The sequence below is a fragment of the Diospyros lotus genome, chromosome 12, assembly GCF_014633365.1.
Source record: "Diospyros lotus cultivar Yz01 chromosome 12, ASM1463336v1, whole genome shotgun sequence".
NCBI classification, from domain to species: Eukaryota; Viridiplantae; Streptophyta; class Magnoliopsida; order Ericales; family Ebenaceae; genus Diospyros; species Diospyros lotus.
This window is the reverse complement of record NC_068349.1, coordinates 6,110,429-6,125,552: the sequence shown is the minus strand read 5'-3', so window position 1 is coordinate 6,125,552 and position 15,124 is coordinate 6,110,429. Positions and strand designations below refer to the sequence as shown.

Below are 15,124 nucleotides of genomic sequence, written 5' to 3'. Positions count from 1 at the left end.
GTAAAACTTGAAAATCAAGTCATTCCAAGAAAATTGGTTCAAATACCTTAGATCTATCATCCAAAAAGATGGAGAAATTAATGAATATGTTAACCATAAAATTAAGTCAAGCTGGTTAAAATGGAAAAATGCATCCACTTTTTATGTGATCATAAGGTTTTGTTAAAGGTAAAGGAAAAATTTGTTGTATGGTATAGAATGTTGGACAAATTCATTATAAGGTTGAAGTGACTCCTATTGAAGGTAAGATGTATGAGACACGATTAAAGTGATTTAGTCATATGAAAAGAAGATCAACAAAGACTGTTGTGGGGAAAATGAATGGAATGGTTTAGCAAAACAGGTGGAAGGAGACTAAGATGCATGAGGAAGATGGTTTAGTAAAGCAAGAAGAAGACCAATAGAGGCCCCCGTGAGGAGAGTGGATGGAATGGAACAATGCTTTAGAAAAATAGGTGGAAGAAGATTAAGAAAAACTTGGTAAGAGACTTTAGGTATGACATGAGTGGTAAGGGCCTTACGAAAGATTGAACCATAAAAAGAATTGGCAAACTAGAGTTCCCGTAGTTGACTCCACATGATAGGATTAAAGCTTGATACATTAGTAGGGTCGGGCTTGCCCAATTAGGAGACTAAGAGCTCTGGAATGCTATTCCCTTTTGTGTATGGTGGCATATTTGGTGCAAGAGAAACAGGAGAGTTTTTTAGAGTGCGGATAGAAATAACATTTGGCTCAAGGTGCAAGAGTAAGGGTTCTAACTTTCTCTTTTGAGACTCTTGAACTTATTAACAAGCTCCAACTGTAACTTTTCTCTTTAACTTTCAAGAATGGGGCTATAACCCATAAAAGCTGTTCTTTTAGCATTCTTTATTACTTATTGGCACAAGAAAAAGAAAAGATCGTTGGGCAATTACACATTCCCAACCATTGAGTCACAAGATCATAGAGAAAGGATCTAAACATCATGTCCCAACCATTTTCTCGCAAGTACATGCTTTTGCTATTTATTATTAGTTACTAATATAAACACAAGCAAATATTTGATTTTGTTAAACAATATAGAGATGCAACCAGAACCGCATAAGTAATGGTTAGCTTCCTGGGTAGTCAAATACTCAGAAGTGACATTGTGATGGGTTAAACATGAGAACGAGAGATATCAATGGAACAGAACTGTCTGCTCTTTCAGAAACTTTTTCTAATGAAGGGCACACGTCCATCCAGTGTCCAAAAAAGGAGAAAATCAAGCTTTCTCCCACGGTTAACTACAGTGGAAGATCAAACGGTAAGCATAGACGCAGAATACATTAACTTGTCATGATAAATGTACTTTGTACATCTCCATAAACGTTAACAAAGTGCTGCCTACAAGTTCAACTTCAGCTGGACAAATAAAATAAAAATAGATAACTAGCAAAATTAATCCATTAAGATGCAGAGAAAAACATTAATTATTGCCGATTAGGATTGCATTTTGAACCCAATAAAAAAATAGATTAATCCCACATTGACCAAATATGCAATACAACAGAATCAGTGATATCATGATCCGGGGGGGAAGCTATTTATCACAAAAAGAACCTGACATGAAACAGAAAATCCAAAACTACACAAAAATTCGCGAAATGCACCAACATTGAACAAAGAACAAGCTAATCTGTTACACAAATGTTTATCAATCAAGAGATTCTGAGAAGTTTCTTACTGATTAAATTATAGAATATGAAACTCCTGAGAGTGGAATCAGGGGCAGGAGGTGGGGTCAACCCGAAGAGACGGCTGTAATGTACAACCAAAGCAAAGATTGGAGAGAACCACTTTCTTTCAACACTGACCCGAAACAGAAAACCCAACAGTCAAAATCGATGTTTGATCGAAGAACTGAGATGGTTAGCAAGAAGGATTTGACTCCGAATGCGAAGCGTTGGAAGAGAAGGTCTGGCTTCAGTTTGGCCCTGGCTATAGAAGTGGTGGAAGATGGTTTTAGCGGTTTTACTTTCCGAGAAAATTTCGGGGAATTGGTAGGAAAAACTATATGAGTACTAACACCTAAAGCGAGGGTACCACTGTTTGAGCCCTTTACGGGATGGTGCGTTTGGATAATGTCTAATCTAAAATAAGCATAATTTTCTCCGATTATGAATTAATTTGATGATGTTCATGTAAACAAACTACATAATTTTAAATAAAACTCATGTTCATACAACAACAAATCAATTATATGCTGCAACTTCCTTCCTCTTCAAGTTACACAAAGTTGGCAAGTTTTTCAAACCCGGTTGTGTAAATTGGAGAAAGCCAAACGTGCCTTGTGGACAACGCAGATCTCATCCTTACAGGACTACACGTTCCTTACAGGACTACACCTTTCGATCCCTCACGTGTCCCATAAAACTGTCCAAAGTATCCAATTAATCCACATCCCCTTTACAAAGCCCGGTTAAATCCAAACGGTCACAACCACCGCCGGCGCAATTAATGGAGTCAACCGCCTCCAACTCACCCCCGCCGCCGCCGCCGCCGCCTCCCACTTCGCCCACCATCACCCCGCAGGTGGCCGACAGGATAATCCGTGCCATCCACCACCGTCTCCTCCTCCTCCACCGGGGTGGCTCGGAGTTCTTCGTCCTCGGCGTCACTGGAAACGTCTACACGGTGAGTCTCTCCGCCGCCCCCTCATGCACCTGCCCCGACCCCACCACCCCATGCAAGCACATCCTCTTCGTCCTGATCCGCGTCCTGGGCGTCTCCCTCGACGATGCGTGTCTCCGGCGACGGACTCTCCGGCCGTGCCAGCTGAACCGCCTGCTTGCCACCCCTTCGTCGCCGGAAACACTGGCCGATGCCTACGTTCGAGAGAGGTTTCACCAGCTCTTCTCCCAGGCGCGGCGAGGGAGCAATTTACGGCCGCCGGTTGAGATAGAAGAAGGGAGTGCTTGCCCGGTTTGTCTGGATGAGTTTGGAAGCGGAGAGGCGGTGGTGGCGTGTGGGACTTGCCGGAACCCTATTCACGAGCCCTGCTTGCAGACGTGGAAACGGAGTAGCCGGCGGAGATCGGCGACTTGTGTGATATGTAGAGCGAGGTGGAGGAACTGGTCTGACCGAGACTCTTACCTGAACCTGTCGGCTTATGTTGGGGAAGATGAAATGGGCCGTGGGAGCGGTATGTGCGCAAACTAGCTAGCTATGTCGCCGATCGGGGCCAGAATCATGCACCTTTGTGGGATAATTCATTTGTAAATGCATGCATAATAAACATAGTTTTTAGAGTTACAGTTAGCATTGCTTTGTTCATTCGTAAATATATCAATATCTGCCTCCAATAGGAGGCCCGACCACGGTTTGGGTTGAATCGGAATCGAACTGGAATGTTTCTTTAAAAATCGAATTCAAACTATCTTTCAGGTTTTGGTTCAAAGATCAGAACTGAGTACTTATGACATTTCTAAAAATAAAGAATTAAAATGAAAAAAATAATAAAAATTTATATAAGATTATAACTGAAAGCAAAATAACTGATACTTGAAAAAATAATTTTAAAATTACAGTAATGTTATTTATCTAAATTAAAGATGAATATTTAATCTAATTGGCACATTTTCGTTAAAAAATGAAAAAGTGCAATGTACTATTTCGATTAAAATAAAGGGGTTATAAATTCAAATGATCAGTGGATTACATGAGTTTTGATTTTTTTAAATTTTAAAATGATACGTATATATAAATTAAATTACATATATAATATATTGTACCTTCAATTCAAAGAGGTTGGAGCCAAAATTGGAAGTGTCAGGAACAGGAACGATTCTGGTTCCACCTTCTATTGGAATCAAAACTATCTATTCTGGATGCCTCCTATTCAATAGGGTAAATAAATAAATTAGGGTTTATTTATTAGTAAAGGGATATATATTTAAATTAATAATTTGCATAAGACACATTTGTACTCCTAAACTTTGAGGAGAATCTATTATGCCAATCAAGTTTTAAATTGGAACCTATTATATACCTGAAGTCTAGATTTTGGACTAATCACGCACCTTATTGTCTAGTTAGCACCACGAGTGAAATCATGCGTCGTTGAGGAGGGTGAGCAATGAAATGAGTATCTCAAATGGCTAAATTTGGTATTGGTGGGAAAGGTGAGTCACTGGTGAGAAAAGGTGGAGGAAATAGAGGTCGTCGGTGAGAGGGAAAGGAAACAAAGGTCGCCAATGAGAGAAGCAATGGGTTGGTCGCCCTCGTCACTAGAAACCACTGCCGCGTATGCCATGGTTGACCTGGGTCCTCCACATTGCTGTCAATTTTAACTTCTAGAGCGGCCATTATCGACTATCATGCGACCACCATCGCGGTCTCTATTCACCATTCAACTACCACTGTCATTAACCCATTCTTTCTTGTCGCTACTCACCTCTGGTCCTTCTTAACCAACCGCTCGATGCTCATGCATCGCGACCATCATCACCGGCTGGCCACTCGACACTTCCTCTTGCATCCCAACCATCAGCCTCTCTCCCTGCTTCATTGCAACCAACCTCGCCTTGATGTCGATCTGCCTTCATCGATCACCAACCGTTGTTAGCGATCCACCCATCACCTCTCTCACCTTGGTTGATTGACCCATCGGTCAATCAACTCACCCATTGGTTGATTGATCCATCCCAATATCTCTTGTCATCAACTGTTATTTCCTTGTGACTGTTGTTTCCTCCATTTTTCCCTTGTCGACGACCTTTATTTCCTTCCCAATTCCTCACTTGTGACCTCTATTTCCTCTCCAATACCTCACTTGCAACCACCTTCCCCTTTTTCTTTGCTAGCCCATTAATAGTGCACGTGTATTTTACGCGCATGCATTTAAATTTTGAGATGTGAGATAAGACTAGAGATGAAACTTGAGGGACATGATAGGTCCTCTCAAAAGTTCAAGGGCACAAATGTGTCTTATGCCATCAATAATTTATTAATTAATAGTATATTATATATATAAACTAATATATATAATTATCAATTATTAAGATTATAATTTGTTATAATAATTAGCAATTGACAATTTTTATATTTTTTAATCATAATCATATCTGTATTCAATTAATTTTTAACTATGTTTACTAGACGTGATTACAAATTTTTTCATAAATTAACCAATCTACTTTTATTCATATTCTTTACATCCAACATATAAATAAATCGAGAATTATATATTTATATCAAAGAAATACATCACATACATTAAGAAATATCAACAATCAAAATGTTAACATTATATCATTTTCTATTTGAGAAAATACTAAAGAAAAATTAATCGTGGTTAATTGATGGAAAAATAAAATATTATTAATTTTCAAAAATTAACAATAATCTTTATTAATTTTAAAAACATAAAAATACAAACCATAATGCCTGATTTGGGTGAACCCACAGTCGAACCAAATGCCTGACCTTTATCTAGTTAACAGTTGGATACCCGAGTCGTGTTTTCCCCACCCGGGGCGCCCGTCAGAAGCAGCCACCACACTCAAATTCACGTAAAAACCCCTTCGAAACAAGAACGAAAAGCCCTCCAAAACCCTAGACTCCGCAGATTGAGCGGACTACCATTCCGGCGAAAATGCCCGGACTCGCGTCAGATTCCGGCGAATCCTCTCTTGTCCCATTCGTACCGGAAATCCCGAACGCCGTCGTCTACCCGCTCCACCACGGCCTCCAGCCTCCGATCTCTCGCCTCTCCGTCTCTTGGTCCCGCGGGAACTACCTCCGCATTTCGGTCTTCCGTAAGCCCCCTTCCGACGGCGACGACAGTGAAGTCGGCGGGAAAGTGGTGGAAGTGCAGCTCGGCAGTGGAGATGGCGAGATCGACGATGCGCACCGGCGAAGGATCGCCTACGGCTCCGTCTCTCCGTTTGCCCTTCTTCAGAGCCGGAAGCACTCGATGTCATCGTTGTCAAAAATGTCGGCCGGCTCATATCCCTACGATACCGAGTGGTAATCCTCTTGAATAAGTTTGAATTTGTACGTTGCGCTGATACTTCTACACGTATTTATACACGATTGATAAGCTCATTCAATATTTGCAGACATAAATATGTACGTGTGTCAATTTTGTACTTTGCTTTGATATTTCAGTTTTGTTCTTCTAGTTAATCGCTTTTTAAATTTATTTGAAAACTGTGATGAGCGGGGAATTGTTTGAGGTAGGAAAGTGAAAATTCACATGATGCGTCATTCTTCATTGATGTAGAGCCAGCGATCAACTCCAGAAAAAAGAGAGCAAGGGTAAAAGAATGGAGCAGATTTATAAAAGAAAATTGATTAGCTTTTCCTTGATTTTTCAATACTAGCAATTGATTTTTATACAGAGAAGAGTCACAGTTGGTTTACAGCTGCTACCAACTGAATTGTAGCTACTTAACTAATAACGAACATACACAGAGCAATCAACTACCCAACAACTTGTAAGCCACCTCAGGTAGTAGTAGACTGTAAGGCTTGCTCCTAACTTCTTCAAAGACAGCTCAGCTACACAGTTAGAGTCTTCTTCCATATGTCCTGACTAATTACCAGATATCCAAGTACCTAAGTGGTAATCTTCTTTCCCCTGATGGCCTCTTTTCTGGAACCACGGTCAAATTATCAGCATCAGTTGATTTGTATCCTCTTCTTTCTTTGCTCCTCGGCACCTGTGTATCATCATACAGTTAAATGAGACCATTGGACACCTTAACATAATGCAAGAGATGTATAGAATACTAAATCTAAAGCCCGGGCAGGCATGTGGTTGCTTGATGGATTTGTGTTTAAATATGTATTTCGTTGAAAAAATCCTTTATTGTATTGAAACAGATTATTATAAATTTTCACTTCACAATTGGTACCCTATAGGACTACTACTATATGGATGAGATCCATTTCCATCACTTACTGCATTGTAGATTTGAATTTGATTTGCTTGTCCACATGTTGACACCACAGCTGCTGGCTGCTCTCTTTTGTTTTTTAAATTCCTATGTTTGTTTGGTGGGAGGAGGGTGGTGCTAATTGACAATCTCATGTGATTTGTAAATGCCTCTATAACACATGCTAATTATTATTTGGGGCATAATAGTCGTGCTTGCTTATATAATTAGGTGGGAATATGTTATGGAGTACAGCAGTGACATAAAAATTCTTCTTGGTGGCCTAAAGTTGCCCCCTAGTTCAGCGATAGAAGATCCGAAGGCAGTTCTAAAGGTGAGCTATCTTTTCCTTGCAGCTTTTTCAATGTTTACATGGTCTGCTGTGTGGATATCAATATCTTTTGATGTAAAAACATCAGTTGGTTCAAATTTTAACGCAAATCTGATATAGAAAGTGGAGGAGCCAACCAGCTTGAAAGCTGCATGGGAATTGATGGAAATATTTTATGCAGACAAGCAATCTCAAGCTTGGATTCCTGAACGGCTTCTTGATTGGTTAGCTGTAATGATCTTTTTTGCATTCAATTCAATTTTGCCATTTTTCTTTTATCTAGAGGCACACTGAATTTTTCTCCGTTTCTTGGCAGGATTATGATAGCTTATTGTCTAGCACTCAACCAACAATTCACTCAAAACTTGTCAATTTTCAACAAGAGCTTTCCAGCTTGCAGGTTTGACCCTATCTTAATGTTGAAGTACATTTTCAGTTTTGATTTCCACCAGAAACTAGAGGTAGACCTGAGTTTTTGATATTGAACCTCCTTTTCTTGTTTCTTTGCTACCAAAAACTTTGGTTCTACTTCTTCTAGTTTTGTATCAAATTATGATTGGATTGCTGATTTCATATTTAATAACTAAAGTCTCTTGTTAGTTCTGATGGCTTCTACTTCACAAAAAAGTGGGGTTATATTCAGCTTGAAGTTGGATTCCAAAAATGTTTATATAATTTGTTAACACATTAGGTTAACTAGTTCTGTCTTTATTGTTATTTGATCTAGCTGGTAATGGAGGCCATCAAGTAAAGTTTTTATTTATTTATTTATTGCGTTGTTGAAGATGAAATTTATTTGAAAATTGTTCATTCCAGGCAATTGAACACGATCCTTTTTGTTTCTGTGGTAATAGGCAATGGAAGATGATCCGAAATACTGGGAAGCAATATCATCAGCACTAGCTGTTGGATGGCTGGATATTGCGGTTGTTTATTTTTTCAAATTATTTCAGTTTTTCTGCATGCCACAGTGAGTAATAGCAAAGTATCAGCAGTTTCTGGTGCCTTATATTTACAGTTCTCTCTGCCAGGTGAAAATCTTGCGCTTGCATGGATCTTATCAGCTTGATCAGCTTGGAAATCGTGAGGTTTGTAAGAGACGGTACTTATTCATTGGATGTAAGATATATGAGCTTGAGTAGTTTAACTCTTCAAAATGGTCTCAACATTGAAATTTCAGGCCTGTGTGGTTGTGATTCCAATATATATTTTTGGTTGCAATGTCAAATAAACTCAGTATGATGTGTTTGGTGAAATGGTTTTGGAAATTGTTCTTTAATTTTTTTTTCTCAAAACTCCTTAATTTTTGGAAGCAAGAAAAATGCTTTATAAGATGAAATTATATTAAAATGTATGTACAAAACAAGAATAAAGAAATAACTAAAGCCTTAGAAAGTATGATGCAGCAACAACAAAGATAACCCTTACTTCCACTAGGCGGGGTCACCTAATTAAATTCTGGATCTCCAGCTGTCTCTGTACAGGCAATTGCTTATGTTTAACGGTTTCTCACCCTTTCTGTTTTTTTTTTCCAGTTTTCCTCTCCCTCTTTTGGCAAAATTCTTCCATTCCATTTGCTCACCTCACAGGTCTTTTGGTCTTAGGAAACAACTAAACACCCCCCCCCCCCCCCCAAGCAGGGAAAAAAGAAAAGAAAAAGAAAAAGAAAGACAATAATCAGAACAGACCATCAATGTTCATTTTCTCGTAGTTGTTTTTGTTGCTTGCATGAATTTTCCATGTTTGCTTTGCTGTAGCAGCTTGTATATTTCATTTGGCATGCTTCATATTTCACGAGTTACTGTTCATCAAGAGTTTTCTCAAATTTTCTTCTTCTTTTTTTCTTCAGAATTTATTTAACTGGATGCTCCTAAACTTTGTAGAATGATTGATGTTCCATTCCCATGGAACATGGATGGAAGAATAGCTCTGTCAACTTTTTTCTTCTTCCGCCATTGTTGTCTTTCTAATTACTTTTAAGTAATTTCCTTGTTATCCTATCCTCTTCTGTCCTAACACACCCTCCTACATCCTTTTAGCTCTTAAAGTTGTTCTTTCCATTTCCCAATCTATTTGACAACTTGGCACAATCAAAGATGAGTCTGCATGCAATGGAGTTATGATTGAATTGAAGTACCTGGAACTGAGGAGCTTTCTTTTATTTCTCAATATGATCAGCAAGCCCTACACATGTTTGTGTGTGTGTGTGTGTGTGAGAGAGAGAGAGAGAGAGAGAGAGCTGATGGAGATGGCAGCTTGAACTCTCAATCCATTATCAAATCCTCCAAATAATGTGACATGAGTTAAAATGGAAACATAATAAATAAAAGGCGTGTTTCCCTTAAGAAACTGATTGGTAGGTGGAAATGTTATGTCTCCTATTATCTTGTGCCATTTAGGCTTCTATTATAGCCTCCCTCTCTCATTTGGACTTCTGTGAATTTTGGCCTGAATTTCTCAATATGAATTATTTAGTTTCTTGCCTCATTTTTTTTTTTTTACTTAATAGAACATGAAGATCAGTAATATGGTTTTTTGCTAGTTAGCAACTCTGTTGCTACAAGTAATGTAACATATTTTGCATGTACTTAAGCAGACAGAAAATGGACTGGTTGAAGCAGTTGCAGTTCTGATTTCAAAGATGCCCCGTATGCGTCCTGAATTAGGAGTTGGGAAATTAGGGAATTGCTATAATACCAAGCCTGACTTTATTAAGGTAAATTTGGACATTTCAATATTGCATCATCTTTTTAGCATCTGATGCATGTTGTCTCCTAGGCATGGGAGAAATGGCGGGCACAAATAACTAAGCTGGACTGCAGTGCATTCTGGGTTCAGTGTGACCACCGTCAGACCAGGGAGGGCTTGAAAAATTTGTTACAGATCATGCTTGGAAATGCTACTGCTCTCTCCTCCTCGACATGCCATTGGATGGAACTATATATTTCTCATTTGTTATACATTAGACCTCTAACTATGGTTAGTGCCATTTTTTTTTAGTTTGTTCTGTTTAAGTTTCATTTTAATGATTTATGCAGGTAGTTGTTGCATTGGTGCTTTTGTGCAGTTATCTTCATATTATATGAACAGTTACTGGGAATATGATTTATCATTCAATTCAATGTTGTGAATCAGGGTGTAGAGAGTATGTATGGCCTAGCTCAGAAATGCATGCAGTTAAAGCCAATGTCTTATTCACATAAGTTGATGGGACTTATGATTGGAATTCTAGGAGAAAATACAGAGGTAAGAACGTGGATCAGCAATTGAATTGGTCTGCATATTTGTTTAATCATGTATTTCATCTGGTTGAAAGTCTTATCTTTCTGGTTCAGGTTGTGTTAGCAGAATGTTCAAAATCCTTTGGCCCTTGGTGAGCTACTACCTCAGCTCTCTTCTTTTAGTATACTAGAAGATGGCTTAATTATGAAACCTAAAACTAGTTATTTAGCTTAAGTTTTTTGTCTGGTTATTCTTTTGTATGTGTGGATATCTCAGGTCAATTTCAAAAAGAAGGGAAAAATATGGAGGATGTTACTCATAGAACTAAAGCAATGTGGTCAGATTGAAGAAGTGTGTTTAGCATATTATGTGATTGTGAAACTCTCTTATTGTTGAAAGGGAAGCTTTATTAGATAGCTATAAGACTATTGTTGTTGTGTGGCTTAGAATTTTGAGCAATTGAGTATCAACATGTGCAAAATATGAGTATAACTGAGAGGACGTAATAATGGATGTGAATATAAAAAATAGAATTAAAAATGAAACTATACATTATAAGATTGTAGTGCCACTTAGTGAATATAAAATATGCAAGATAAGGCTAAGATGGTTTGGACATATGAGAAGAAGATAGATAGATGCACCTATGAGGTGAATTGTTATAATGAAAAAATGTTTGTAGCAAAAGAGGGTTAGAAAAGTTAAAGAAAACTTGGTGAGAAACACTTAAATACGATATTTGGTATAATGTCCCTACAAAGCTATGGCCATTGTTAGAGATTAAGGCTTGGGATTGTTGTTGTTGTAACTTGTATTCTTTCATTTGTATCTTGTTAAAGGTAACTACTGATGGACATTGTTTAGGATGATGGATGGGTGATGTATAAATGAGCCATTATAGAAAGCATAAACATTTTCCTGATATGTAGATGATTCTTTCTTTTAAATTATTTTGTCATAAAATAAATTGCTTTCGTCTGTTTATCATAAAATAATTTGATGTTTGCTTGGTGAATCCTTAATCGCAAAACCGAGCACTAGAGAATGATTTAACAACCAATTAACAAATAGCTTTGGACATTTATTTATATTTTCCCACACTTTCCATTTTTGTAGGATGGTTGCCCATGCAGTAGAGTTGTTGACAGCTGGAAGCACTGAAGCAGAAATTCTTTTACATGAAGAGCGCTATAATCTGGGAGGAATCAGCATGGAGGAGCTCCATCGACTTGTCTTTGCTCAAGTTCTGTCTTCACATGCATTAACTTGGCAAGTGAGTGAAGTTTTACTGAAAGATGCATTACTTTTTCAAGAAAAAGAATGTTAACAACACTTAGGAACCGTTTGGAACATAAAATTAATGAAGGTCAAAGTGGGAAGAAGAGAAAAGAAGAATGAAGATTAGCAAAGAGAGAAGTAGAGGAAAGAATGAATATAGGAAGAAATTTCCTATATAATCAATGTTCGAAAAGGTTGGAGTAATTCTTTTCAGTCTGGTATTCATATACCTGCACAACACTGTCAAACCAGGAAATTAGCTTGTCTTAGTTGATTTGATGTTTATTTCCAGTGCCTATAACATTCTTTTTTTGGTGTGTTCATTCTACCTAATGACCTCAAGATTTGTTTTGCTTCATGGAACATTATGATGATTTAGAATAGATTATGATAGTTCCTGGAGCTTATTATTATTTTTTTCCCTGTTATTCTCCTCTTTTCTCTTTATTGAAGAAATTCCTAAAATCAATTGATTGATCCTTTTCTTAGCATGTGAAGAAGGGTATTTAATTTGTTGGTTCTTTAAGTTGCCTCAGACATTGCAATTTTTTTCATCTTTGAAAATAGACATTGGTGACTTGTGTATTGCGTTCTATCTAAAAATGTTCTTCCTCTTGGTATGTTTCATGTCTTATGATGTTTCTACTGGCAAGGGATTTATTTAAATTCAGATTCTGATCAACTTATTTTCTGAACCTTTTGATGCTGATGATCTTACAGATTGCTCCAATATACTTGACATCATGTGTGAAGCAAGGAATTAGCTTGTTGGAGATTTTACTGTACAAGCATCCAGTACAGCATAATCAAATACTTCTTAAGGTGGTTGAATTTTTTTGTCTGGTTTCTATATTCACCAGTTTTAATAAGTACTTCCTCCAGCTGATAGTATCTGCATGCATAACACATCTTCCTGGTCAAACTTAAATTGTTGTTTTTGTCGTTTTCTCCAAACAGAACATAGAGATTTGCCGTCTTTATGAACTTGACCATGTTAGTTCAAAGATAATGAAGGTATGTTATATTGCAACTCTCCATCCTTGCCCCCATGCTTTAATCTTTGTGGGAATTCCATTCTGTGAAAATATGGGGGGCACATTTTATATTTAAATATATAAACTAGTGTTGACAAAGTCAAGTATGTGAAAGAGAATGTTTATTGGCTTGGTATTCCTCTTTAGAAATGTGTTGTGTTGAATAGATTGCCGGAGTGCACCACTGGAAGCATGGAAAGAAAGGTTTTGGAATCTTTTGGCTTCAACAAGCTCGGGATGAAGTTCGTTTAAACAGAATTGCGCAACAGCTGTTTGATTTTGTGGGCAAGTCTGTATCTGATGAAGGTTTTAAGGTAAGTTTTGTTCAATTTTATCCTATTGGGTCAAGTAGTTTGTAGGATTTGGGAGTTCACATGCATGCAGTTCTATTGTTATAAATTCATGAAATTGGTTTCTCTTTGGTTGCTGACCTTGGTAATTGATTTTGTTCTATCGGTGGAACTAATTATGTATTGTTGGTCACTACAGGAATGGGAAGGATTAATAGAATTGTTGGGTTCCGAGTCTAGGACTGCTGGAGGTCTCGAGTTTCTGCACAAGTATGTAGTAGTCAACTATCTGTTTACTCAGTTGATATTTATTTTTATCTCCTAACCATCTCCGCAATGTATATCCTGTATGTTCTCAATTCTAGACCTTGAATGCTCACAGGTATAGGGATTTCAAGAGATCACTTCACCAGGTTCATGATGGAATCTCTACTGACGCTGCCCAAAAAGCTGCAGAATCCCTTATACAGGTCTGTGGATGTCTTAGCAATCGATGTGGTTTTAGAGATTTGTGCAACCTTTAATAGTACAAATATGATTTTGTTACAGCAATACTCCCTCAATTCTGTGACATTTGAAACCCTTCAGCAGTACAGGATATCTAGGAGTTAAATTATACTGATTTACTGGGAATTTTTTCTTCTTGTCCACTGGCCGAGGAGTTTCAGTTTTTGGTGTCGCCAATGTTTGTACACGACTGATGATGAATTCTTCCTCAAAATTATGCAGCTTATGAAGAACCCTTCTACACCTCAGCGGTTTTGGCTGCCTCTGTTATATGACTCGGTAAGGTCTTGGTGATATTCTTCATGGTTCTGTTATGGAACATCAAGAACTTATCTAATTCAGTTGTTCATTTGTTGTCCTGGTCTAAAGTGGCTCCATGCCAAGTTGGAGCTAATCTTTGCGAGCAACTCCTCTCTCTCTTTGTATTAGTTTTTTTCTTTCCTTGCTGCGTAAAGTCGGTGCAGTTTCTAACTCTTTTCAACAAGTGTCTTTTCTTTTTTTTTTTTTTTTTTTTTTGGGGGGGGGGGTTGATGCAGGTTCAAAAAGGCACAATGCTGTAATTCCTTCTTTTTCACCTCTTCTCGATGTTTCCTTGCAGTTAAAATTGTTAAACTGGAAAGGTTGTCCTGTCCTGAAAGTCTCCGAGACTAACCTTTTGCTGAATAAGCTGCAAGATTTGTCCATGGCAAGGCCGCGCCCAGACTTCATTGAGGCAGACTTGCCACCCCAGGCCTTGAGCTCTGTCAGGCTAGCTCTTGCAACTAACCTAGGCCGTGCTATCCTTGAGGAGTGATGATTCTTGGCTTGTCCTTGTAAATTTGCAGGTGCTAATGCATAGCCAGCTTTTCTTCAAGGCTTGATCTTTGTAGGGCAAAAACTTGTAATTATCCGTTCTCTCACTTCTGCTGCTGCCAGGTCAGTTCGACTGTTCACTCCTTTGCCAATTATGCTGCGCAATGGGGGTTAAATGTGTCTCCCCTTTGAAGGCGCTTGGCTCCTTTTCCTGTTCACTTAGCTGGCCAAAAATTGGTCACTGGGACCAGCTGCTGGTAAAACTGGGAGAAGATAAATCTGTGTCAACCTCTGCGATTTAGCTTGCGACCTTATTTTGTAATTGTTTCAAGCATTGGAAAAGTATGTATGAAAATAAAACTTTTGAGATATCGCTTTGTTTGAGGTTCAAGTGTTTTGGTGATGATCAGTTAGGTTTTCAACTTGTTGATCTTAAAAACTCAATTGGAGGCCCATTCTGAGCCAAGTTTAAGTCAGAATGATAGCCTAGACGCCTGACTCAGTTGCCTTCTGTGGCAGAGCGCAAGACTAATTGAAGCCTAATTCGGCAGCGCTTGGTACAGCTCTAAGCCCATTATCAGATGCTCTAAGCCCATTGTAGGCTCAATTGTAACTCCACTGGCCAGGAATCGTCGCATGTGGGTGGAAGGAGGCCCATTTAACATATTCCGGCCCATGAAGATAGACTGGCCAATTATAAACCCATTGGCCCCAGACGTAGGGCACTGAAGACATGTTTAGACCAGTTTTATGCCCGCGAAGCCTCCAGC

The 15,124-nt window shown here is 38.4% G+C and overlaps 2 protein-coding genes across 3 annotated transcripts; both read left to right on the top strand.

Annotated features, from left to right (window-relative positions):
* The first annotated feature begins 2,444 nt into the window (after window positions 1-2,444).
* On the top strand, window positions 2,445-3,359 carry LOC127787206 (uncharacterized). The gene has a single exon (XM_052315134.1). It carries the CDS (start codon window positions 2,480-2,482, stop codon window positions 3,179-3,181), a length of 702 nt encoding a protein of 233 aa, XP_052171094.1. The 5' UTR covers window positions 2,445-2,479; the 3' UTR covers window positions 3,182-3,359.
* Window positions 3,360-5,474: 2,115 nt separating this feature from the next.
* On the top strand, window positions 5,475-14,776 carry LOC127814132 (nuclear pore complex protein NUP85). Of its 2 annotated transcripts, XM_052355408.1 has the most exons (19): window positions 5,475-5,989; window positions 7,132-7,234; window positions 7,352-7,462; window positions 7,548-7,631; window positions 8,086-8,157; window positions 8,263-8,319; window positions 9,828-9,947; window positions 10,010-10,210; window positions 10,367-10,477; window positions 10,567-10,604; window positions 11,570-11,726; window positions 12,452-12,553; window positions 12,689-12,745; window positions 12,933-13,079; window positions 13,255-13,325; window positions 13,438-13,525; window positions 13,785-13,841; window positions 14,161-14,386; window positions 14,478-14,776. In XM_052355408.1, the coding sequence occupies exons 1-18, from the start codon at window positions 5,616-5,618 to the stop codon at window positions 14,353-14,355; spliced, it is 2,145 nt and encodes a 714-aa protein (XP_052211368.1). In that variant the 5' UTR covers window positions 5,475-5,615; the 3' UTR covers window positions 14,356-14,386; window positions 14,478-14,776. The 2 variants fall into 2 exon arrangements, with proteins under 2 accessions (XP_052211368.1, XP_052211367.1); XM_052355407.1 differs by having other exon boundaries at window positions 14,161-14,776.
* The last annotated feature ends 348 nt before the right edge of the window (window positions 14,777-15,124 follow it).

Excerpts from the sequence above, each read along its gene's own strand:
- LOC127787206 (XM_052315134.1), top strand. The coding sequence starts at position 2,480 with ATGGAGTCAACCGCCTCCAACTCACCCCCGCCGCCGCCGCCGCCGCCT.
- LOC127814132 (XM_052355408.1), top strand. The coding sequence starts at position 5,616 with ATGCCCGGACTCGCGTCAGATTCCGGCGAATCCTCTCTTGTCCCATTC. Across the intron at positions 7,463-7,547 it reads GGCTTCTTGATTGGTTAGCT|GATTATGATAGCTTATTGTC; the intron begins GTAATGATCTTT and ends GTTTCTTGGCAG. Across the intron at positions 12,554-12,688 it reads ATAATCAAATACTTCTTAAG|AACATAGAGATTTGCCGTCT; the intron begins GTGGTTGAATTT and ends TTCTCCAAACAG.